General features: G+C 44.8%; 1 protein-coding gene across 2 annotated transcripts in view; it reads left to right on the plus strand.

Annotated features, from left to right (window-relative positions):
- LOC144504764 (TBC1 domain family member 20) overlaps positions 1 to 26,402 on the plus strand; it is an 81,826-nt gene that overhangs the window by 16,627 nt on the left and 38,797 nt on the right. For both annotated transcript variants that reach the window (XR_013499697.1, XM_078230511.1), the window contains exons 3-7: positions 496 to 576; positions 10,833 to 11,019; positions 15,019 to 15,120; positions 20,149 to 20,290; positions 22,314 to 22,498. Coding sequence is in view for 1 of the 2 variants with exons in the window: in XM_078230511.1 (XP_078086637.1) it covers positions 496 to 576; positions 10,833 to 11,019; positions 15,019 to 15,120; positions 20,149 to 20,290; positions 22,314 to 22,498 (697 nt within the window). In the remaining variant the exon portion in view is untranslated. The remainder of the gene's footprint in view (positions 1 to 495; positions 577 to 10,832; positions 11,020 to 15,018; positions 15,121 to 20,148; positions 20,291 to 22,313; positions 22,499 to 26,402) is intronic.

Genomic DNA, 26,402 nt, shown 5'->3' on the forward strand with positions numbered 1-26,402 from the left:
ATGAGCTTAGAGGGCACTGCATACAGGCACATTCGGACTGCATGAGCCATGGAATGAATTGTGAAATGTCTCTCTGTTGCCATGTGTGGGTGGGGCAGTTCCTTACACCACGAGTTCTGGTCGTGGACCATGTCGTCAGGCTGAGACATCTGTCTTTCTCTGAAACTGACTTTCAAGTTGATGTTTCTTTACCCTCTAGCTATTACTGTAACACTACATTCTGCACACTCCTTTCCTTCTCTATGAACGGTATGTCTTGTCTGTATGGTGTGCAAGAAACAATACTTTTCACTGTATACTAATACATGTGACAATAAATCAAATTAGTCTTCCTTCCCAGGGACAACGGAGAGCTCAGGCTCAGCTCTTGCACATACCCTTGTGGTTGTAAGGTGGCACTGTTTGCAGGGCTGGGATCAGGTTGAGGAGGCTTGCATGCCTCAGGAAGAAAATCCAAATGGTGTGTTAAAAACTGATGTATATTTGTCTTTTAAGGCAAGGATATAAGGGAAGGCCACAAAGACTACAACCAGGTGCTCATGGATGTACAGCGGTCACTGCGCAGGTTTCCTCATGGTAAGCACATGAAGATTCAGTTCTGAATCTATAAAGAACTCCACTTTAAAAATAATCTCCTCTCGTCTGCAAATAAGTCTGGCCTGTGTTGTCTGCTGAGTTCTTTGACTGGATACTTTGGTGCATTTGTATGGATGGCTGTAACTCGTGAATGATTCATCCCTGGTAATCTTAAAATGGTGTGTAAAGTACTTTGATAATAGAATGCAAAACCAGGAGTCCTAAATTAGGGGGAGGCAGTGTCATAGTGGCTAGTGGATTCGTAAACTAGAGAACCAGATTAATTCTCTGGGGATCTGGGTTCAAATCCCATCACAACAGATTGTGGAATTTAAATTCAATAAAAATCTGGAAATAAGAGGGCAAAAACCCATCTGGTCACTAATGCCATTTTAAGGAAGAAAATCTGCCGTCCTCACCTGGTCTGGCCTGCAGGTGACACCAGACCCACAGCAGTGTGATTGACTCTTAAATGGCCTAGCTACAAACTCAGTAAAAAGGAATGAAGCTGGACAGACCGCCCAGCATCGACTTAGGCACCGGAAATGACAATGGCAAACCCAGTCCTGTCAACCCTGCAAAGTCCTCCTTATTAACATCTGCAGCACTACAGACTGAGCTGGCCAGACTTAAAGGATATAGCTGCTAGACTGCAGCAGGTGGCAAGAGAACCAACAAAAGGGAAGAACATAATCTCATCCTTGCAACTCTGTCTGCTGCAGTTGCGTCTGTTCATGATAGTATTGATAGCCATAACCACTGCACAGTCCTTGTGGAGACAAGGTCCCATCTTCACATTGAGGATACTCTCCATCATGTTGTGTGGCACTACCATCGTGCTCAATGGGATAGACTTCAAACGGATCTACCAACTCAAGACTGGACATCGATGAGGCGGTGTGGGCCATCAGCCAGAGAATTGCACTCAAATTTATGGTCTGGCACATCCCCTACTATACCATTACCACCCAGCCAAAGGATTAAATACCCTGGTTAAATGAGGAGTGCAGGCACCAGGCATACCTAAAAATGAGCTGTCAACCTGGTAAAATTACAACACAGGATTACTTGTTACTTACGCTGTTTGGCACACAAGTAATAGAGCTAAGCAATTCCACAACCAATGGATCAGATCGAAGCTCTGCAATCCTGCTACATCCAGCTGTGAATGGTGATGGACAATTAAACAACTCACTGGAGGAGGAGCTTCCAAAAATATCCCCATCCTCAATGATGGAGGAGCCCAGCACATCAGTGCAAAAGATAAGGCTCAGGCATTTGCTATAATCTTAAGCCAGAAATGCCGAGTGGATGATCCATCTCTGCTTCCTCTGGAGGTCCCCAGCATCACAGATGTCAGTCTTCAGCCAATTTGATTCACTCCACATGCTATCAAGAAACAGCTGAAGGCGCTGGATACTGAGGAGGCTCTGGGCCCTGACAATATCCCGGTAATAGTCTTGAAGACTTGTGCACCAGAACTTGCTGTCCCCCACCTAGCCAAGCTGCTCCAGTACAGCTACAAAGCTGACATTTGCCTGGCAATGTGGAAAATTGCCCAGGCGTGTCCTGTACATGCAAAACAACAGGACAAATCCAACCTGGCCAATTACTGTCCCATCATTCTGCTCTTGATCATCAGTAAAGTGACAGAACAGGTCATCAACAGTGTCATCAAGTGGCACTTGCTTAGCAATAGCCTCATTGATGCACTGTTGAGTTCCGCCAGGGTCACTCAGCTCCTGACCTCATTACAGCATTGGTTTAAACATGGACAAAGGAGCTGAATTCCAGAGGTGAAGTAAGAGTGACTGTCCTTGACATCAAGGCAACATTTGATAGAGTGTGGCATCAAGATGCTCGAGCAAAATTGGAGTCAGTGAGAATCGGGTAAATCTCTCCACTGGTTGGAGTCACACCTGGCACAAAGGAAGACGTTGTGGTAGTTGGACGTTAGTCCCCTCAGTTCTAAGACATCACTCCAAGAGTTCCTCAGAGTAGTGTTCTAGGCCCAACCATCTTCAGCTGCTTCATCAGTGACCTTCCTTCCACCATAAGGTCAGAAGTGGGGGTGTTTGCAGATGATTGCACAACGTTCAACACCAATCATAACTCCTTGGACTGTCCGAATGCAGCAAGACCTGGACAATATCCAGGCTTGGGCTGACAAGTGGCAAGTAATATTCGCGCCACACAAGTGCCACGCAATGATCAACACCAACAAAAGAGAATCTATCCATTGCCGCTTGATATTCAATGGCATTACCATCACTGAATTTCCATTATCACCATTCTGGGGGTTACTATTGATCAGAAACTGAACTGGATTAGTAAGAAGTTTAACAACACCAGGTTAAAGTCCAACAGGTTTATTTGGTAGCAAAAGCCACACAAGCTTTCGGAGCTCCAAGCCCCTTCTTCAGGTGAGCATGTCAGAGTCTAGGAAACCTGCAACGTGTAGCTCACCTCTTGACTGCCCAAAACCTGTCCACCATCTACAAGGCATAAGTCAGGAGCGTGATGGAATACTCCCCACTTGCCTGGATGAGTGCAGTTCTTAACACTCATGAAGCTTGACACCATCCAGGACAAATCAGCCCACTTCATTGGCATCCCTTTCACAGACATCCACTCCCTCCACCACCGACAAACATTGGCAGCAGCGTGTACCATCTACAAGATGCACTGCAGGAACTCCACATGGCTCCTTAGACAGCACCTTCCAAACACGTGACCACGAGCACCTTGAAGGACAAGGGCAACATAAACATGGGAACATCATCATTTGGAAATTTCCCTCCAAGTTGCACACCATCCTGACTAGGAAATATATTGCTGTTCCTTCACCGTCACTGGGTCAAAATACTGGAACTAACCCAACCCACCTGCCCACACATACACACAGCACTATGGATGTACCACACCACAGGGGCTGCAGTAGTTCATGAAGGCAGCTCACCACCACCTTCTTGAGGGCAATTGGGGATGAACAATAAATGCTGGCCTAGCCAGCAATGCCTGCATCCTATGAATGAATAAATATATAAGAGTCACTAATAAATCCAATAAGCATTTCAGGAAAAACCCAGAGAATCTGGAACTTGCCGACACATGGAATTCGGTGAAGTGAAATAATGTAGATGCATTTAAGAAGTTAGATATGTACATGATGGAGAAAGGAGGAGATGCTAATAAGTTGGGAGGAGACTGTTTACACTTCCCACTGCTTCGGAAAAACAGCCAGCATAATCAAGGACCCCACACACCCCGGACATACTCTCTTCTGTCGGGGGAAAAAAATGCAAAAATCCGAGATCATGTCCCAACTGACTCAAGAACAATTTCTTCCCTGCTGCTATCAGACTTTTGAATGGGCCTACCATATATTAAGCTGATCTTTTTCTTCACCTCTGGCCCTCAATGTTTAATTCCCATCCTTGGTCACTTTCTCTCAAAGCCAACTATATCATACCCCTTTACATCTATCTGTCTTTTGAATGAACCTACCATATATTAAGCTGATTTTTCTCTACACACTAGCTATGACTGTAACACTTATATTGGAGTCATAGAGGTTTACAGCATGGAAACAGGCCCTTCAGCCCAACTTGTCCATGTCGCCCTTTTTTTAAACCCCTAAGCTAGTCCCAGTTGCCCGCATTTGGCCCATATCCCTCTATACCCATCTTACCCATGTAACTGTCTGAATGCTTTTTAAAAGACAAAATTGTACCCGCCTCTAGTACTACCTCTGGCAGCTTGTTTCAGACAGTCACCACCCTGTGTGTGAAAAAAATTGCCCACTGGACCCTTTTGTATGTCTCCCCTCTCACCTTAAACCTATGCCTTCTAGTTTTAGACTCCCTTTCCTTTGGGAAAAGATATTGACTATCTAGCTGATCTATGCCCCTCATTATTTTATAGACCTCTATAAGATCACCCCTAAGCCTCCTACACGCCAGAGAAAAAAGTCCCAGTCTATCTAGCCTTTCCTTATAACTCAAACCATCAAGTCCCGGTAGCATCCTAGTAAATCTCTTCTGCACTCTTTCTAGTTTAATAATATCCTTTCTATAATGGGTTGACCAGAACTGTACATAGTATTCCAAGTGTGGCCTTAACAATGTCTTGTACAACTTCAACAAGACATCCCAACTCCTGTATTCAATGTCCTGACCAATGAAACCAAGCATGCTGAATGCCTCCTTCGCCACTCTGTCCACCTGTGACTCCACTTTCAAGGAGCTATGAATATGTACCCCTAGATCTTTGTTCTGCAACTCGCCCCAATGCCCTACCATTAAGTGAGTAAGTCCTGCCCTGGTTCAATCTACCAAAATGCATCACCTCACATTTATCTAAATTAAACTCTATCTGCCATTCATCAGCCCACTGGCTCAATTGATCAAGATCCCGTTGCAATCTGAGATAACCATCTTCACTGTCCACCATGCCACCAATCTTGGTGTCATCTGCAAACCATGCCTAAATTCTCATCCAAATCAGTAATATAAATATAAATAAAATTAATATAAATAACAGTGGCCCCAGCACCGATCCCTGAGGCACGCTGCTAGTCACAGGTCCCCAGTTTGAAAAATAACCCTCTATAACCACCCTCTGGGGCCAATTTTGTATCCATTTAGCTACCTCACCCTGGATCCTGTGAGATTTAACCTTTTGCAACAACCTACCATGTGGTACCTTGTCAAAGGCTTTGCTAAAGTCCATGTAAACAACATCAACTGCACTGCCCTCATCTACCTTCTTGGTTACCCCTTCAAAAAACTCAATCAAATTTGTGAGACATGATTTTCCACCCACAAAGCCATGCTGATGGTCTCTGCACTCTCCGCTCTCTCATATTCTGCACTCTCTCCTTTCCTCCTTCTATGAACGGTATGTTTTGTCTATATAGCGTGCAAAAAAACAATACTTTTCACTGTATCCAAATACAAAAATAAATCAAATATATGTCCCTAAAAAGACATTGGTGAAGCAGTTTTTTTAACAATCTGACCTCTTCATGATCACTTTTGCTGACTCGCTTAGTTTCAATTTTTTAAATCTACATTCATATCCAACACTGACCCTTGGTGAATTTGAATTCAAGTTGCATGAGAGGAATTGTCATGGTGGGATTTGACCTCCTATTCTCTAGATCATCAGTCCAGCCATCTGGTAACAATCACCATACTGTATCAAAACAAAAATGGCTGAGGCATAGCCTGGGAGAAGAACCCAAGAGTGTAGAAACAAATACTTGTACTCCCAGTGACTCCTGGAATTCAGATAGTCATGAGTGACTAGTAAGGAGGTTTAATCTGAAATGGGGAAATCCAGTTTGTTGCAGCTCAGAGTAAAATGAGAAAGATGCAGTGGGATAGACAGGGAAGGTGTTTAGTTTGGAATTCAGTACAGTGGGAAAGATGGGGCGGGTATTTAGTTTGGGAATTTTTACAGTGGGAAAATAGGAACATTGTTAGAACATAAGAACATAAGAAATAGGAGCAGGAGTAGGCCATCTAGCCCCTCGAGCCTGCCCCGCCATTCAATAAGATCATGGCTGATCTGAAGTGGATCAGTTCCACTTACCCACCTGATCCCCATAACCCCTAATTCCCTTACCGATCGGGAATCCATCTATCCGTGATTTAAACATATTCAACGAGGTAGCCTCCACCACTTCAGTGGGCAGAGAATTCCAGAGATTCACCACCCTCTGAGAGAAGAAGTTCCTCCTCAACTCTGTCCTAAACTGGCCCCCCTTTATTTTGAGGCTGTGCCCTCTAGTTCTAGTTTCCTTTCTAAGTGGAAAGAATCTCTCCATCTCTACCCTATCCAGCCCCTTCATTATCTTATAGGTCTCTATAAGATCCCCCCTCAGCCTTCTAAATTCCAATGAATACAAACCCAATCTGCTCAGTCTCTCCTCATAATCAACACCCCTCATCTCTGGTATCAACCAGGTGAACCTTCTCTGCACTCCCTCCAAGGCCAATATATCCTTCCGCAAATAAGGGGACCAATACTGCACACAGTATTCCAGCTGTGGCCTCACCAATGCCCTGTACAGATGCAGCAAGACATCTCTGCTTTTATATTCTATCCCCCTTGCGATATAGGCCAACATCCCATTTGCCTTCTTGATCACCTGTTGCACCTGCAGACTGGGTTTTTGCGTCTCATGCACAAGGACCCCCAGGTCCCTTTGCACAGTAGCATGTTGTAATTTTTTTCCATTTGGATAATAATCCAATTTGCTATTATTTCCTCCAAAGTGAATAGCCTCACATTTGTCAACGTTATACTCCATCTGCCAGATCCTCGCCCACTCACTCAGCCTATCCAAATCTCTCTGCAGACCTTCTACACCCTCCACACGATTCACTTTTCCACTTATCTTTGTGTCGTCTGCAAACTTTGTTACCCTACACTCAGTCCCCTCCTCCAGATCGTCTATATAAATGGTAAATAGTTGAGGCCCCAGTACCGATCCCTGCGGCACGCCACTAGTTACCATCTGCCAATCAGAAAAGCACCCATTTATTCCGACTCTCTGCTTCCTGTCAGATAGTCAATCCCCAATCCACGCTAACACCCTACCCCCAACTCCGTGTGACCCAATCTTCTTCAGCAACCTTTTGTGAGGCATCTTATCAAACGCCTTTTGGAAATCCAAAAACACCGCATCCACCGGTTCCCCTCCGCACTAGTCACATCTTCATAAAAATCCAACAAGTTCGTCAAGCACGACTTTCCCCTCATGAATCCATGCTGCGTCTGCTTAATCGAACCATTCTTATCCAGATGGCCTGCTATTTCTTTTTTAATGATGGATTCCAGCATTTTCCCAACTACAGACAATCGTTTGTATCCCTCCATTCCCAGGCTGCTCATGTGACTATCCAGGTAAGTCTTAAACGATGTCAGCGTGCAAGTCCACAAATCCTTGAAGGTGGCAACACAGGTGGAGAAGGTGGTGAAGAAGGCATATGGTATGCTTGCCTTTATAGGACGGGGTATAGAGTATAAAAGCTGGAGTCTGATGATGCAGCTGTATAGAACGCTGGTTAGGCCGCATTTGGAGTACTGCGTCCAGTTCTGGTCGCCGCACTACCAGAAGGACGTGGAGGCATTGGAGAGAGTGCAGAGAAGGTTTACCAGGATGTTGCCTGGTATGGAGGGTCTTAGCTATGAGGAGAGATTGGGTAGACTGGGGTTGTTCTCCTTGGAAAGACGGAGAATGAGGGGAGATCTAATAGAGGTATACAAGATTATGAAGGGTATAGATAGGGTGAACAGTGGGAAGCTTTTTCCCAGGTCGGAGGTGACAATCACGAGGGGTCACGGGCTCAAGCTGAGAGGGGCGAAGTATAACTCAGACATCAGAGGGACGTTTTTTACACAGAGGGTGGTGGGGGCCTGGAATGCGCTGCCAAGTAGGGTGGTGGAGGCAGGCACGCTGACATCGTTTAAGACTTACCTGGATAGTCACATGAGCAGCCTGGGAATGGAGGGATACAAATGATTGGTCTAGTTGGACCAAGGAGCGGCACAGGCTTGGAGGGCCGAAGGGCCTGTTTCCTGTGCTGTATTGTTCTTTGTTCTTTGTTCAGACGTTAAGCTAACCGGCCTGTAGTTACCTGCCTTTTGTCTATTTCCTTTTTTAAACAGCGGCGTAACATTAGCCGTTTTCCAATCTGCCGGCACTACCCCAGAATCCAACGAATTTTGATAAATAACCACGAACGCATCCGCTATTGCCTCTGACATTTCTTTCAGTACCCTGGGATGCATTCCATCCGGGCCCGGGGACTTGTCCACCTTCAGTCCCATTAGTCTACCAAGCACTGCCTCCCTGGTAACATTAATTGTATTGAGTACCTCTCCTCCTACCAACCCTCTATTGTTAATATTTGGTAAACTATTTGTGTCTTCCACCGTGAAGACCGACACAAAAAACTTATTTAAAGTTTCAGCCATTTTCTCATTTCCCACTCTTAAATCCCCCCTCTCGTCCTCCAAGGGTCCAACATTCACTCTTGCCACTCTATTCCTTTTTATATATTTGTAAAAGCTTTTCCTATCATTTTTTATATTTAGAGCTAGCCTAGCTTCATAACCTATCTTTCCTTTCTTTATCGCTTTCTTAGTCGTTCTTTGTTGTTTCTTAAAGTTTTCCCAATCTTCCGATTCTTCACTATTTTTGGCCACTCTGTACACATCGGTCTTTAATTTAATACTCTCCTTAATTTCCTTCGTAATCCACGGCTGGTTATCCCTTTTCTTACAGTCCTTCTTTATCACCAGAATATATTATTGCTGAGTACTGAAAAGGATCTCCTTAAAAATCCTCCACTGTTCCTCAGCTGTCCTACCTACCAGTCTGCTCTCCCAGTCCACCTTAGCCAATTCAGCCCTCATCCTATCGTACTTCCCTCTGTTCAAGCAGAGGACACTGGTATGGGACCCTACTTTCTCCTCTTTCATTTGTATCAGAAATTCGACCATATTGTGATCACTTGACCCAAGAGGGTCCTTCACAAGAACATCCTTAACTCTACCTACCTCGTTACACATTACCAGATCTAAGATAACTCGTTCCCTCGTCGGTTCTGTAACATACTGTTCAAGGTAACTATCCCGACAGCATTCTAAGAACTCTTCCTCCATCCCACCCCTTCCAACTTGAGTCAGCCAATCAATATGCAGGTTGAAGTCCCCCATGATTATTGCCGTTCCGTTTTTGCACGCATCCATTATTTGCTTGTTTATAGCCCTCCCCACCTCAACATTATTATTTGGGGGCCTATAGACCACGCCTACTAGTGTCTTTCTCCCCCTACTATTCCTTATCTCTCCCCATAACGATTCCACGTTTTGTTCCTTAGAGCCTATGTCATCCCTCACTACTACCCTGATATTATCTTTTATTAACAGAGCTACCCCACCACCTTTTCCTTCCTGTCCATTCTTCCTAAATGCCTGATACCTCTGGATATTCATCTCCCAGTCCTGGTCTCCCTGCAGCCACGTTTCTGTAATGGCCACTAGATCATACCCATTTGTGCTGATTTGCACCATCAACTCATTAACTTTGTTCCGAACGCTTCGTGCATTCAGGCAAAGTGTCTTTATTCCAGCTTTTATCTGGACCCGATTTGATGAAACGCTATCAACCTCTCCCTCGCCCTCTACTCCTTTAACTACTTGAATGCCCTCATTCACTTGCACTCGCTCCCTCTCCTCTACCATTGACTTCGTAATTCCTCTTACCTCTGCACCCTCCCCCCCCCATAAATTAGTTTAAAGTCCTATCTACGTGATACGATTTGCTAGGACTCTGGTCCCAGCACAGTTCAAACGGAGATCATCCCATCTATACAGGTCCCATCTGCCCAAATACTGGTGCCAATGCCCCGTGAATTCGAACCCCTTCCTCCCACACCAATCCTTGAGCCATGCATTCGTCTCCTTAATCCTATTAACCCTGGCTCAGGTAGTAATCCAGAGATTACCACCTTGTTGGTTCTGCTTTTTAATTTGTTCCCTAGCTCTTTGTACTCCCTCTGCAGATCCTTAGTTCCTGTTTTGTCTATGTCATTGGCACCTACATGGACCACGACAACTGGATTTTCACCCTCCCACTCCAGATTCCTCTGCAGCCCAGATGATACATCCTGGACCCGAGCACCAGGCAGGCAACACGACCTATGGTATTCCTTATCCTGGTCACAGAGAACAGTGTCTATGTCCTTAACTACACTATCCCCAATTACTACTACATTTCTCTTTGATTTCTCCGTTGCAGCAGCACCCTGCACCCTGGTACTGCCGACAGTTTGCTCGTCCTTCTCGCAGTCATTTTTCCCATCTACACTGGTGGCAAGAATCTCAAGTCTGTTGCACAGATTTAAGGGCTGAGGTTCTTGGGACTTTACCTCCCGCAAACTACTTCCTTTCTTCCCCCCACTGCCCGCCTTCTTCCCCCCACTGCCCGCCTTCTTCCCCCCACTGCCCGCCTTCTTCCCCCCACTGTCCGCCTTCTTCCCCCCACTGCCCACCTTGTTAATTCTCTGATAGCTGTGAAATGTGTTGAATGTATGTCAGTGCCAATATTGATTTCTGGTCCTAATTTGATTGTAATGTTTGTGATATAGACAGGAAACTCTACTGTTGAGATCTGGATTGAAAGAAAATATCTATGTTGGTTTCTCAGTTTTAGCATATTTTCCAATGTTTTTTATTAACAGGCATGCGACCAGAGGAACGTGGAGTCCTCCAAGAGCAACTGATCAATGTCATTCTCTACGTCTTACAAAGAAACCTGCAGCTTCACTATTATCAGGGATATCACGACATCGTCGTGACCTTCCTCCTGGTTGTTGGTGAAAGGATAGCCATCGCACTCATGGAGATATTGTCTTGCCATCATCTCAGGTGAAGAACCACTAAGTAGGACTAGCATTCCACACGGTTCCATCGATACCAGTCAAGTACCAGTAACCCCACATGACATTGATCTTAGTGACATGCTGAGAATGTTCCTGGGAGAGGTGCAGACTTTAAGAGGAATATGAAATAAGCCAGGTCACATGAGGCTCACTGTACCTGACTCCTGACTTTTGTGTATACATATGGGAAAGTATTCATCTCAGAGTATCTGGGCTTTCCTGCTTGATCTGAGGTGGGCAGACCAAGACTCTGGGAAATACTGATGGTAATGCAATGATGTAAAGGATACCCATTCCTTTGTTCCAACCTTTAAAATCGGATCTTGATTGCCAGCCCTAGTTTTTAAATTCAGTGGTTAGCACTGCTACCTCACAGCGCCAGGGACCTGGGTTCGATTCCCGGCTTGGGTCACTATCTGTATGGAGTTTGCACGTTCCCCCCGTGTCTGCGTGCGTTTCCTCCAGTTGCTCCGGTTTCCTCCCCCGTCCGAAAAACGTGCTGGTTAGGTGCATTGGCCATGCTAAATTCTTCCTCCGTGTACCCAAACAGGTGCAGAAGTGTGGCGACTAGGGGATTTTCACAGAACTTTCATTGCTGTATTAATGTAAGCCTACTTGTGGCACTAATAAATAAACTTAAATTAATGCGTTCAGTTCCAGGATGTTGACCCAGTGACAGTGAAGAAACGGTGATATAGTGCAACATCAGGATGGCGTGTGGCTTGGAGTGGAATTTGCAGGTGGTAGTGTTCCCACGCATCTGCTGCCCTTGTTCATCTTGGTGGTAAAGATGGCAGTTTTGGAAGGTATTGTCAAAGGAGTCTTGGTGAGTTGCTGCAGTGCATCTTGTAGATGGTACACACTGCTGTGGTGGAGGGAGTGAATGTTGAAGCTGGTGGATGGGTTGCCAATCATGCTGGCTGCTTTGTCCGGTAAGGTGTCAAGTTTGAGTGCTGTTGGAGCTTCACCCATCCAGGCAAGTGGAGAGTATTCCATCACACTGCTGATTTGTGCCTTGTAGATAAGCTTTGGGGAGTCGGGAGATGAGTCACATAGCCGCTAATTATACAAATAATAGGGATAATCACTATTTTAAAAAGAAAAGTTATGGTATGAATCTTTTTGTGCAGATCAGTATCGAGTATTCCAGGTCAATACAGAATAGTCAGCAATGGAATAAGGCTTCTACACTAACCTGACAATATTTCTCAACTATAACCTCAGCATCATGCACCAGAAGGCATTTGACAAGGTGCCGCACCAAAGGCTGTTGCATGAGGTAAAGGTACACGGTGTTACGGATAATGTATTAGCATGGATAGAGGATTGGTTAACTAACAGAAAGCAAAGAGTGGGGATAAATGGGTGTATTTCTGGTTGGCGATCAGTGACTAGAGGTGTGCCTTGGCTCAGTTTTGGGACTGCAATTGTTTACAATTTACATGGATGACACCTTACCGGACAAAGCAGCCAGCACTTGGGAACCAAGTGTAGTGTGTCAAAGTTTGCAGATGATACTACAATCTGGTACAGCAAAGTGTGCCGAGGGCACTGAAAGTCGGCAGAGGGATATGGATAGTTTAAGTGAGTGGGCAAGGGTCTGGCAGATGGAGTATAACGTTGGTACATATGATGTCATCCATTTTGGTAGGAATAAGAGCAAAATGGACTATTATTTAAATGGTAAATTTAAATTTAAGGAAACCTGGATGCCCTTGTGCATGAATCGCAAAATGTTGGTTTGCAGGTGCAGCAGGTAATTAAGAAGGCAAAGAAATGTTGTCCTTCATTGTTGGAGGGATAGATTTTAAAAACAGGGAGGTTATGTTGCAGTTGCATACGGTGCTGGTGAGTACGGTGTACATTTTTGGTCTCCTTACTGGAGAAAGGATATACTGGCACTTGAGTGGGTGCAAAGGAGATTCACTAGGTTCAGAATGGTTCAGACGTGTGTGAGTCTGGTTTGTTTAGAAAGATGACAGTGTCGGGAATCTTTAAAGAATTTGTTTGAGACAACAAACTCTTGGCTATTTGAGAAAAGGGAGAAAGTACAAAATTAATTACATAGTTTTTAACACTTGTTTGCAAACCATTATTTTTACTCGATCAAGTGCGAGCAAAGTTTCACTACGATAAACATATATGTCACATCACTACTGCTATATGCTTTCCCTGTTGCTGTTTACTCAACCTTTCTGGCAGGTATTCCTGAAACAAAATCCATCTTAGTGTTGCTCTGCCGCTTTCAAAGAGGAAGATCCCACAAAAGCTAGGAATGGGACCTCCAGCTGAAATTGTCTTAAATATTGAATTAATTCCCTATTTGTAATCCCCGTGCTCTGCTGTATTTTCGATGGACACTGAACCATGGAGTGTTCTGAAATGCAGAAACAAAAACACTTGAGTAATGCGGTCAAACAATTGAAAAAGATAATTAAGAACAGAAACAGCTGGAAATAGGTCAGGCAGCATTTGTGGTGCGAGAAGCAATGTTATTGACATTACTGCAGATCCTGTTCTGATTTCGAACATCCACAGTAATTGTAAATAAAAATAGATGAAGAATTCTGTTTGCAGGGGTGTGGTGTTTGGTACCTCGTGTTCTGGTGGAGATGAAGCTCTTGCAGTGATTTGGGTTATTTATTCAGTGCTGCCTCTACGCGAAATTAACAGCACAGACAGAGGCCATTCAGTCCAGCCAAGCAATGCTTGTGCTTGTGTCGCGCATGAGCCTGCTCCCACCTTACTTTTCTAACTGTATTAATGTGTCCCGTTATCGTCTTTTTCTCATGTCCTTCTCTTTATTGACTCTTACCATATTGGTATCAAGCGATACTACAGCTTCAGTGTGATGGGGTGGCACAGTGGTTGGCATTGCTGCCTCACAGCGCCAGGGACCCGGGTAGAGTATAAAAGCTGGAGTCTGATGATGCAGCTATATAGAACGCTGGTTAGGCCACATTTGGAGTACTGCGTCCAGTTCTGGTCGCCGCACTACCAGAAGGACGTGGAGGCGTTAGAGAGAGTGCAGAGAAGGTTTACCAGGATGTTGCCTGGTATGGAGGGTCTTAGCTATGAGGAGAGATTGGGTAGACTGGGGTTGTTCTCCTTGGAAAGACGGAGAATGAGGGGAGATCTAATAGAGGTGTACAAGATTATGAAGGGTATAGATAGGGTGAACAGTGGGAAGCTTTTTCCCAGGTCGGAGGTGACGATCACGAGGGGTCACGGGCTCAAGCTGAGAGGGGCGAAGTATAACTCAGATATCAGAGGGACGTTTTTTACACAGAGGGTGGTGGGGGCCTGGAATGCGCTGCCAAGTAGGGTGGTGGAGGCAGGCACGCTGACATCGTTTAAGACTTACCTGGATAGTCACATGAGCAGCCTGGGAATGGAGGGATACAAATGATTGGTCTAGTTGGACCAAGGAGCGGCACAGGCTTGGAGGGCCAAAGGGCCTGTTTCCTGTGCTGTACTGTTCTTTGTTCTTTGTTCGATTCTCGGCTTGGGTCACTGTGTGGAGTTGCACGTCCTCCCTGTGTCTGCGTGCGTTTCCTCCCACTGTCTGAAAGACGAGCTGGTTAGGTGCATTGACCTGAACAGACGCCGGAGTGTGGCGACTAGGGGAATTTCGCAGTAACTTCATGGCAGTATTAATGTAAGCCTTACTTGTGACTAATAAATAAACTTTACGTTTAAGTTTGGCTAGTGGAACAGGCAAATTTCAAAACGTGGATTAAAATGAATTACCAGAGGGAGACTGAAAAGCTATATATTCCTGCCAACAGCTTTAGAATGGAGGTGGAGCAAGCTGGCAATGAGCAAAGAAGAAAATAATGGTGGTTTGGAGGGTGCTGGGTGGGAGATGATGGGTGCAGATGCCGGTCATGCCATTCTGGTACAGCACATGTTGCAGAATACCGCATGTGCTTTCTGGTGTCATGTGAGATAAAGGGTAACCCTTCTCTTTTTTGGTACTCCACAGGGATTTTATGGATCCCACAATGGACAGCACTAAACATATCTTAAACTACCTAATGCCAATTCTGGAAAGAGTAAACCCAGAACTCCACGACTTCATGCAAAGGTGAGTTTCTGTTACATTTTCCACCCTTGGCAACATTAACTCTTATCTGTTTGGACCTCCCTCCCCCATCTATGTGTCCAATGAACGGTAGGCCCTATAGATCAGGACCTTCGACTGGTTTCCTAGACATTGAGTGCTAAACTTAGTTAGTAAGAGGGAGCACTGTTCTTGCTGGTGAGCAACCCTCTTTAAATTTGTGAGCAAATAAGGGGTAAGGGTTGTTTGTGATGCCCCTGCAGCTAAATAGCCTGCAATGGCTCACTGCAGATGTTGAAACTGCCCACTCATTTCTCCTCCCCCACCAAATGTTAGCTACCTGTGTGAGGTAACCGAAGGCAAGTGGTCCCTTCAGCGCACTATCCAGATAAGGGGAGGGAAAGAAAAGCACAAGACCATCCTGAGTAACCCACCTTCCTGACTTTAGAGAGGAGCTAACATTCTGCCATCAAAGCACTCCCTCCTCACTGCCTTTCAATAAACAGTCACCAGCGGTTGTGAAAGAACAGCCTGGGAGATTGCAGTCAAAATAGCAGTGAAATTTGACTGCTATCTTACTCTGCGGTTCTAAAGAGCAAAATACTAGAAGCCAGAAATGGAAAGAACTTTCATTTCTTTAGTGCCTCATGACATTGGAACATCCCAAAGAGCTTACCAGCCAATGAAATACTTATACAGTGAAGTAACTGTTAACGTAGGGAAACGCATCAGCTAATTTGCACAGCAAGATCCCAGCAAAGGGAGGACTTCTCTGCTTGTTCTTTCCATAATACAGAGAGATATTTCATGTTCACTTGAGAGACTGGACAGAACCTCGGTTTAATATGGCATTGGAAAGATAGCACCTCTGACAGTGCAGAGCTCCCTCAGTACTGGAACATAGGAGCAGGAGAAGGTCATCTCGCCCCTCAAGCCTGTTCTGCCCATTCAGTGAGACTGTGGCTGATCTGTGAGCTAACTTCACATACCTGTCTTTATTCCATATCCCACTAATAGAACATAGAACATAGAACATTACAGCGCAGAACAGGCCCTTCGGCCCACGATGTTGCACCGACCAGTTAAAAAAAAAAACTGTGACCCTCCAACCTAAACCAATTTCTTTTCGTCCATGAACCTATCTACGGATCTCTTAAACGCCCCCAAACTAGGCGCATTTACTACTGATGCTGGCAGGGCATTCCAATCCCTCACCACCCTCTGGGTAAAGAACCTACCCCTGACATCGGTTCTATAACTACCCCCCCTCAATTTAAAGCCATGCCCCCTCGTGCTGGATTTCTCCATCAGAGGAAAAAGGCTATCACTATCCACCCTATCTAAACCTCTAATCATCTTGTATGTTTCAATAAGATCCCCTCTTAGCCGCCGCCTTTCCAGCGAAAACAATCCCAAATCCCTCAGCCTCTCCTCATAGGATCTCCCCTCCATACCAGGCAACATCCTGGTAAACCTCCTCTGCACCCTCTCCAAAGCCTCCACATCCTTCCTGTAATGTGGGGACCAGAACTGCACACAGTACTCCAAGTGCGGCCGCACCAGAGTTGTGTACAGTTGCAACATAACGCTACGACTCCTAAATTCAATCCCCCTACCAATAAACGCCAAGACACCATATGCCTTCTTAACAACCTTATCTACTTGATTCCCAACTTTCAGGGATCTATGCACACATACACCTAGATCCCTCTGCTCCTCCACACTATTCAAAGTCCTCCCGTTAGCCCTATACTCAACACATCTGTTATTCCTACCAAAGTGAATTACCTCACACTTCTCCGCATTAAACTCCATCCGCCACCTCTCGGCCCAACTTTGCAACCTGTCTAAGTCTTCCTGCAAACTACGACACCCTTCCTCACTGTCTACCACACCACCGACTTTGGTGTCATCAGCAAATTTGCTAATCCACCCAACTATACCCTCATCCAGATCATTAATAAATATTACAAACAGCAGTGGCCCCAAAACAGATCCCTGAGGTACACCACTTGTAACCGCACTCCATGATGAATATTTACTATCAACCACCACCCTCTGTTTCCTATCCGCTAGCCAATTCCTGATCCAATTTCCTAGATCACCCCCAATCCCATACATCTGCATTTTCTGCAGAAGCCTACCATGGTGAACCTTATCAAACGCCTTACTAAAATCCATATATACCACGTCCACTGCCTTGCCCCCATCCACCTCCTTGGTCACTTTCTCAAAAAACTCAATAAGGTTAGTAAGGCACGACCTACCTGCCACAAAACCATGCTGACTATCACCTATCAATTCATTACTCTCCAAATAACTATAAATCCTATCCCTTATAATTTTTTCCAACATCTTGCCGACAACAGAAGTGAGACTCACCGGTCTATAATTCCCGGGGAAGTCTCTGTTCCCCTTCTTAAACAATGGGACAACATTCGCTAACCTCCAATCTTCTGGTACTATACCAGAGGCCAACGACGACCTGAAGATCAGAGCCAGAGGCTCTGCAATCACTTCTCTTGCCTCCCAGAGAATCCTTGGATAAATCCCATCCGGACCAGGGGATTTATCTATTTTCAGACCCTCCAGAATATCCTGCACATCCTCCTTATCAACTGTAATACTGTCTATTCTACTCCCTTGCAACCCAGTGTCCTCCTCAGCTATATTCATGTCCCCTTGCGTGAACACCGAAGAGAAATATTGGTTCAATGCTTCACCAATCTCCTCCGGTTCCACACATAACTTCCCTCTGCCATCTATAACTGGCCCTAAACTTGCCCTAACCAACCTTCTGTTCTTGACATACCTATAGAACGCCTTAGGATTCTCTTTAACCCTATCCGCCAAAGTCTTCTCATGTCCCCTTTTAGCCCTTCTAAGCTCGCTCTTCAACTCCCTCTTAGCCAATCTAAAGCTTTCTAGTGCACTACCCGAGTGCTCACGTCTCATCCGAACATAAGCCTCCTTTTTCTTTTTAACCAACAAAGAAACTTTTTTGGTGCACCACGGTTCCCTAGCCCTACCAATTCCTCCTTGCCTGACAGGGACATACCTATCACAGACTCGCAGTAGCTGCTCCTTGAAAAAACTCCACATGTCGGACGTTCCCAGTCCCTGTAATCTCCTAGTCCAACCTATGTTTCCTAATTCTCTCCTAATAGCCTCATAATTACCCTTCCCCCAGCTAAAACCACTGGCCTTTGGTTAATAAAAATCTTATCAATTTCAGTATTAAAATTAACAATTGGTATTAATATGACATTTGCATAAGAGTGTTTTGACTTCTACCACATTGTGTGTAGAAGTGTTTCCTAATTTCACTCCTAGCTCTAATTTTTAGTCTCAGGTCTCAACTAGTGGAATAGTTCCTCTTGACACTGAATTGTCCAGTTAACGTGGTGGTTCTCTGACTTGTCAAACTCCAACAGGTTTATTTGGTAGCAAAAGCCACACAAGCTTTTGGAGCTCCAAGCCCCGAAGGGGCTTGGAGCTCTGAAAGCTTGTGTGGCTTTTGCTACCAAATAAACCTGTTGGACTTTAGTTGTTAAACTTCTTACTGTGTTTACCCCAGTCCAACGCCGGCATCTCCACATCATTGTTAAACTCTGCAGCAATAGGAATGCTACATTTGGTTAGGGGGAGAAAATGTACATCAGGGTTCACAAGAAATAGGAGCAGGAGTAGACCACTTGGCCCATGGAGCCTGCTCCGCCATTCAATATTACCATTGCTGACCTTGGGCTTCAACTCCATTTACTGCCTGCTATTCATATCCCTTAATTCCATGAGCTTCATTCCAAACCCCCCCACCCACCCTCAACTCCCCCACATATAGGGGAGTTGCTCTTACCCTCAGCTGTGTGCATGTTTGCCCTTAAACTTGTGTCTGGAACCTTTGTAATTCAGTCCCATTAGAAACCGCGTTTGCTGTTCACTATTTCACCTTAGTGAGGCTCCACGGGAACGGAACCCCCATCAACAGTAGGAGTTGACATTAATCAAACTAATTGAATCGCTGCCTTACCCATTAAATGCTTGTAGATGGAGATCTGAGAGTTAGGTGCCTCACTGTCGACCTCCAGTGTGAAAACCCAGTACTGCAGCAATATAACCCCATTTGTTGCACCTTTCACATAGAAAATCTCTCCAAAGAGCTCCACAGAGACACAATGAGGAAATACAGAAAACGCCAGAGAGATATTGACTGAGGTCACCAAAGGCTTGGCCAAAGAAATGACCTTTAGCCTGTCAGCTGTGGTTCAATTGGCAGCATCATCACTGCTAATCGGAACATTGTGGATTCAAAGTCCCACTCTTGAGCACAAACATCAAGGCTGACACTGAGGGAGCACTGCATCGGTGATGGTGCCATCTTTCGCCTGAAATATTAAACTGAGGTCCCCACTACCCTCTCAAATGGGTACAAATGCATTCCAAAAGACCAGGAGAGTTGACCCCAATGTTCTGGCCAATATTTAACCCTCAATCAGCTTGACAAAAACAGATAATCTGGTTATTATCTGGCCCGGGAGGCTGAAGGTGCAGCTGCCAAAGGTGGAGCAAAAGGAGATATTGCACAGAGGGCAGTGTCACAGGAGTAGTGAATTTGTAGAGTTAGCAGTGGTTCCAGTGCTGGGGAGAGTAAGAGGCCATGAGGGACTTGAGGATGAGAGTTTTAAATTTGATGTGTTGGGAATCAGGAAGTCAGTGAGCTTGGAACAATGAGTGAGAAATGTTTGTTGTACGGGGGAGATACGGCTAGGTTTTTTCACAACCTCAGGATATTCCAAAGTGCTTTGCAGGCAATTAATTACTTTGGAACATTTGTTGTATTTATTTGATTTACTGTTTGTGGGACCTTGCAGTGTGGCAATTGGCTGCCACATTTGTCTACACTGTGGTGACTGCATTTCAAAAGTAATTCATTGCATTTGAAACACCTTGGAGTCCTGAGGGTGTGAATAGATGCGATATAAATTCATGATATTTCTTGCTTTGAATGAAAGTAATCACCTTGTCTGAAGCTGTCTTGTGTGTCTGATTTAGGGCTGAGGTTGGTACCATCTTTGCCCTGAGCTGGCTGATCACCTGGTATGGTCATGTCCTCTCCAAGTTTCGCCATACCGTCAGGTTATATGACTTCTTCCTGGCAAGTCACCCACTGATGCCAGTCTACATTGCAGCGGCGGTACGTAGCATCACATACCTGCCTCTCTAAACGTCTAGTACTTCACTGCCCCTCGTTCTCGGTGATTAGTCTGAATGACATAGAATCACAGCAAAAGAAAAACAGACCATCTTGCTCAGTTAGTCTATGCCAGAGTTTATGCCCTACAAAGCCTCCCCCTTCCACTTGATTCTGCCAGGGTTGTGGTTGTTGGAGGTCAATCATCTCAGACCCAGGATATTGCTGCTGGAGTTCCTCAGGGTAGTTTCCTATGCCCAAATATCTGAATCGGCTTCATCAATGATCTTCCTCCCATCACACAGGGGGAATATTCACTGATGATTGCAAACACAATGTTCAGCTCCTCAGATACTGAAGCAATCCATGCCCAAATGCCGCAAGATCTGGACAATATTCAGGCTTGGGCTGATAAGTGGTAAGTACCATTCTTGCCCCACAAGTGCCAGGCAAGAACCATCTCCTACAAGAGAATCTAACCATTTGCCCTTGATATTCAAAAGCCATCTTGACACCTTTAGGCATGGGCAGAGAGTGGGAGTGTGGTGTTGAGATAGAGGATTAGCCATGGTCATATTGAATGGACAAACTGAATGATCTACTATTTTCTATGTTTCTCCCCACTTGCTTGGATGAATGCAGCTCCAACAACACTTAAACTCAACACCATCCAGGACAAAGCAATCCACTTGATCGACATCCCATCCATCCATTTCTACAAAGTCTCATCAAAAATGAAATCCATACATTTGGGTCCACGATGAATGCAGTTTTTATATGCTGGTGTATACATTTCAGTGGCACACATTTTCTGAAATCTAATATTAGGAGTCATTAGGGAGTCCAAAGAGTTTAACTGTTCCAGCTTCCCGACTGCTATCATACTTGCCATCCTTATCATCACAAGCAAAAGCTAAGAGTGGTCGCTTCGGATGCCACGCTACAGTAAAAGTAGGTGAGTCACATTGCAACATTCAGTCTCTCCACCACTGATGCACAGTGGCAGCCGTGTGTACCATCTACAAGATGCACTGCAGCAACTCACCAAGGCTCCTTTGACAACACTTTTCCAAACATTTGACTTCTATTACATAAAAGACAAAGGTAGTGGATGCATGGAAACACCACCACCTGCAAGTTCCCCTCCAAGCCTGACTTGGAAATAAATTACTGTTTCCTCACTGTTGCTGGATCAGTATCCTGGATCTTCTGCTGTGGGTGCAAAAAAACCTAAATTTTGTAGGTTTCTCATTTTTCTGAACTCCAGAGAATACATCCTTAGTCTCTCATCTAAGACAACTCCCTCACCTTAAGGATCAACATAGTTTGCTGTATCACCTCTAATGCAAGTATAACCTTTCTTCAACGTGAGACCAAAGTATATTGCTCACCCCAACCACACCATTTGGTAACAAGTTTCACATTCTAATCAATCTCATCGTAAAGAAATTTCTCCTGAATTCCTGATGGACTTATTAATGAGTGTCTTATATTTATGCTCCCTCGTTCTGGGCTCCCCAAAAAGTGGAAATGGGCTCCCTAAAAAGTGGAAACATCTGCTCTACACCTACCTACTAAAGATCTGTGTGTGTCAATGGTGGAAGGAGTGAATGTTGAAGGTGATGGAGGGGATGCTGGTTAAGCAGGCTGCTTTGTCTTGAATGGTGTGCAAGTTACTCAAGTGTTGTGAATCCTTCCCAGTGAAGCTGGAAATAAGATGAATAGAGGGGAGGGAGATAGAGAGGAGGGGTAATCTAGAAAAATCCTGAGATCATGGAACCAGCTGGATGTTGCAATGGATTGACCTGAGAGTCTTTCTAAATAAATGAACAAAGATGTAGTGGTACTCATCCATAATAATTTACGAACTGCAGCCCAAGCTGAGGGTAGTTAACATGATGAATGGAACCCCAGACTTCCTGGTTATCCTTCGTAATTGACCTAATGGAGATTCAGACATATTGTAGACAGCAGATTGTGTCAATTATGAAGACAGCTATGAAAATGACTGCCTGCCTTGTTTCAGATTGTGTTGCATAGGGAGAAAGAAGTACTAAGTTGTGACTGTGACATGGCCAGTGTCCATCAGCTACTGTCCAAGATACCACAGGACCTTCCTTACGAGGTGCTGATCATCCGAGCAGAGGAGCTCTTTTCCCACTACCCACCGCAAGAGCTTGCAAAGCAAGCAGCACTTCAACTACGCAAAAGGCAAGGCTTCTCTTTTATAAGTGCACGTGTGAATGTTTGAAAACCTCCTATCAAGTTCCCGTCCCTGTCAAAATACCAAAATGGCTCTTATCAACGTCGCGAATGACATCCTCTTGTGACTGTGACAAATGTAAACTTTCCTCCTTTATTTTACTCGACCTGTCTGCAGCCTTTGACATGGTTGACCACACCATCCTCCTCCAATACCTCTCCACTGTCGTCCAGCTGGGTGGGACAGCTCTCCCCGGTTCTGTTCTTATCTATTCAGTCATGACCACAGTATCACCAGCAACAGATTCTCTTCCTGCTCTTGCACTATTACTTATGGCGTCCCATAAAAATCTGTCTTTGATTCTCTCCTATTTCTTTGGTATCATGGCCAATATTTATCCCTCAAGCAACATTACAAAAGCAGATGAGCTGGTTGTTTCTGGGAGCTTACTACTTTATTTTAGGGAAAACGACAAAACAAATCTATTGGCACAAAATGTTGTTTGACTCCTCACCTACTGGATGCAATGTCCAAACCTTGCTCTCACCTAGATCAGGCATGGACATGTGTTCAGAAGTTCATTTTGCAGTGTGGCACCATCTTGCAGTCAACTGTGGCACCACGGTTTGATTTGATTTGATTTATTATTGTCACATGTATTGGTATACAGTGAAAAGTATTGTTTCTTGCACGTTATATAGACAAAGCATACTGTACATAGAGAAGGAAAGGAGAGAGTGCAGAATGTAGTGGTACAGTCATAGCTAGGGTGTAGAGAAAGATCAACTTAAGCATTGTTAGAGAGTTTAAAAGAGTTAGAATGAAGTTTTAGAAGCATAGAACGAGAGTAAAAGATAGAATTAGAAGGTATGCTGGGCGCAGCTTGCAAGAAGTCACCTTGCTCCGGCGCCATCTTGGATCTTTAAATTGCAACTTGTCTGTCTCAACTTCAGCAAATTGGCACTGGGCTTCCTGCATTACAACAATTACTACACTTTAAAACACTTGGGGATGTCCAGTGACTGTGAAAGCCACGATATAAATTCCTTTAGAATTTCCATATGCTGTTGTGATGTCAATAGAAAGCACAGCTTTAGCTTTTGTAAGAATGTTGATGACACCCAGCCTTGCCTTACCATCTTATCTCCTCCACTGCTGCTAAATTAGTAGACGATTTAGCTGACATCCGCTATTGAATGAGCACAAATTTCTACCAATTAAATATTAGGAAAAGGAATTCATTGTTTTCGGTCCTTGCTCCAAACTCCATTTCCTAGCCATCTCTCCATCCTGAAGTTGAGCCAGATAGTTTGCAACCTTGGTGCCACATTTGACTGCAAAATTAACTTCTGAACACATGTCCATGCCTATCTCTGCAACTTTCTGGGAGAGAACAAGGCTTAAATATTGAGGTGAATTTTCCAGTTCCGCCCGTCACGGGAATCATAGCAGGCGAGGGGCAGACCGTGCAAAGGTCCTTTGACTTTGGGTGGGATTTTCTGATTTCGGGGCGAGTGCGGCTGGAAAGTCCTGTCCATTGTGTCCTGTAGAGGACGAGGAGTCAAAAAATGGGCGGCACAGTGGCTTGCACTGCTGCCTCATAGCACCAGAGACTCGTGTTCAATTCCGACCTCGGGTCACTGTCTGTGTGGAGTTTGCATGTTCTACCCATATCTGCATGGGTTTCTGCTGGGTGCTCCAGTTTCCTCCCACACTGCAAAGATATGTGGGTTAGGATGAAGGATCAGTATGGCAAGTTTTAGGAACCTTGGATAACGAGAGAAAAAGGAAGCATTTGTCAAGGCGAGGAAGCTGGGAGCACACGAAGCAAATGTGAAATACAAGGAAAGTAGAGGTCTACAAGATTGAGGGGTATGGACAGAGTGGATAGTCAGAAGTTTTGTTCCAGGGTGGAAGAGTCAATTACTAGGGGGCATAGGTTTAAGATGCAAGGGGCAAGGTTTAAAAGAGATGTACGAGGCAAGTTTTTGACAGAGGGTGGTGGATGACTGGCACTCGATGCCAGGAGCAGTGGTGGAAGCAGATACGATAGTAACTTTTAAGGGGCATCTTGACAAATACATGAATAGAATGGGAATAGAGGGATATGGCCCCCAGAAAGGTAAGGGGTTTTAGTTCAGTTGGGCAGTATGGTCGATGCAGGCTTGGAGGGCCAAAAGGCCTGTTCCTGTGCTGTAATTTTCTTTGTTCTTTGTTGATTGGCCTCATTAAAATTGCCCCTTAGTGTCGGGGGACTAGTGGGTTTAAATGTGGAGTTATAGATATAGGGCCTGGGTGGGATTGTTGTCGGTGCATTTTTGATGGGCCGAATGGCCTTCTCCTGCATTGTAGAGATTCTATGATTCTTACCTTTTGTATCAATAAGTTTGTGTAGTTTTTTCTAATAAAATAAAGCAAGTTTCTCCTGCTGGATGGGGTTTCAAGGTGTTGACCAAGCAACCAGGCTGGCACGTGATTGTCGACAATCTGGTTAATTCTCCGAAGACAACATCTTGGGTTGCAGAAAGAAGGAACACTGGATAACAATGCTTGCTTTTCTCCTCCCCGTGCAGAGACTAACTGTAGCTCCTGCTGCCCCAGATCATCCTATGTAGAATGACTGGGGGAGTTAATTGTATATATTTTTGGTTGGGCTGCATCGGTCTGTAATCGCGGGCAGAGTATTGTAATAAGAAATGAGTTGGATAGGAGCCAGACCACAATGACAGTTGACTTGGCTGATTCAGCCTCTCCATTTATTCAGCTTCATTCACTGCAATTGTTCATTGTGTTCTTCTCCCATTCTTTATTTCACTTGTACCTAATCTCCCAGCACACTATCCTGCTGCAGCTTCACCTTTGCAGTGTGCTAATAACTAGGACATCGCTGAGCATCCAGCCAATCATCACTGAGTCAGCAGAATAAACCTGGAAAATATTTGTCTCAACCACAGCGAAATCTAACACACAAATCATGTGTTTGAATTCTGCGCATTGACCATATTTACTGTTTGGTGGAGAACAAGAAAGTGGAGAAAAATAAATCAGGCAAAAAAAAAATCACGTTTCTCCAATTGGCTATGCTAAATTGGAGAATTTAGTGAGTGTCAACAGATGGCCCTGTGCATCAGTGGTAGAGGGAGTGAATGTTGAACGTGGTGGATGGAGTGCTGTCCAATACTATAATTCCATTTCTAATTGGTTGCTTCCAGTAGATATCTAAAAGTTTATTTATTAGTGTCACCAGTAAGCTTACATTAACAGTGCAATGAAGTTACTATGAAAATCCCATAGTCACCACACTCCGACGCCTGTTCAGGTACACTGAGTGAGAATTTAGCATGGCCAATGTACCTAACCAGCACGTCTTTCAGACTGTGGGAGGAAACCGGAGCACAGATCCAGGGTGAGGTATCTAAATGGATACAAAATTGTCTTCTTGACAGGAGCCAGAGGGTGGTTGTAGAGGATTGTTTTTCAAACTGGAGGCCTGTGACCAGTGGTGTACCTCTGGGATCAGTGCTGGGTCCACTGTTATTTGTCATTTATATTAATGATTTGGATGAGAATATAGGAGGCATGGTTAGTAAGTTTGCAGATGACACCAAGATTGGTGGCATAGTGGACAGTGAAGAAAGTTATCTCCGATTGCAACGGGATCTTGATCAATTGGGCCAGTGGGCTGACGAATGGCAGATGGAGTTTAATTTGGACAAATGCGAGGTGATGCATTTTGGTAGATTGAACCAGGGCAGGACTTACTCAGTTAATGGTAGGGCATTGGGGAGAGTTACAGAACAAAGAGATCTAGGGGTGCAGGTTCATAGCTCCTTGGAGTCACAGGTGGACAGAGTTGTGAAGAAGACATTCGGCTTGCTTGGTTTCATTGGTCAGAACATTGAATACAGGAGT

The sequence above is a fragment of the Mustelus asterias genome, chromosome 2, assembly GCF_964213995.1.
Source record: "Mustelus asterias chromosome 2, sMusAst1.hap1.1, whole genome shotgun sequence".
In the NCBI taxonomy this organism is placed as follows: domain Eukaryota; kingdom Metazoa; phylum Chordata; class Chondrichthyes; order Carcharhiniformes; family Triakidae; genus Mustelus; species Mustelus asterias.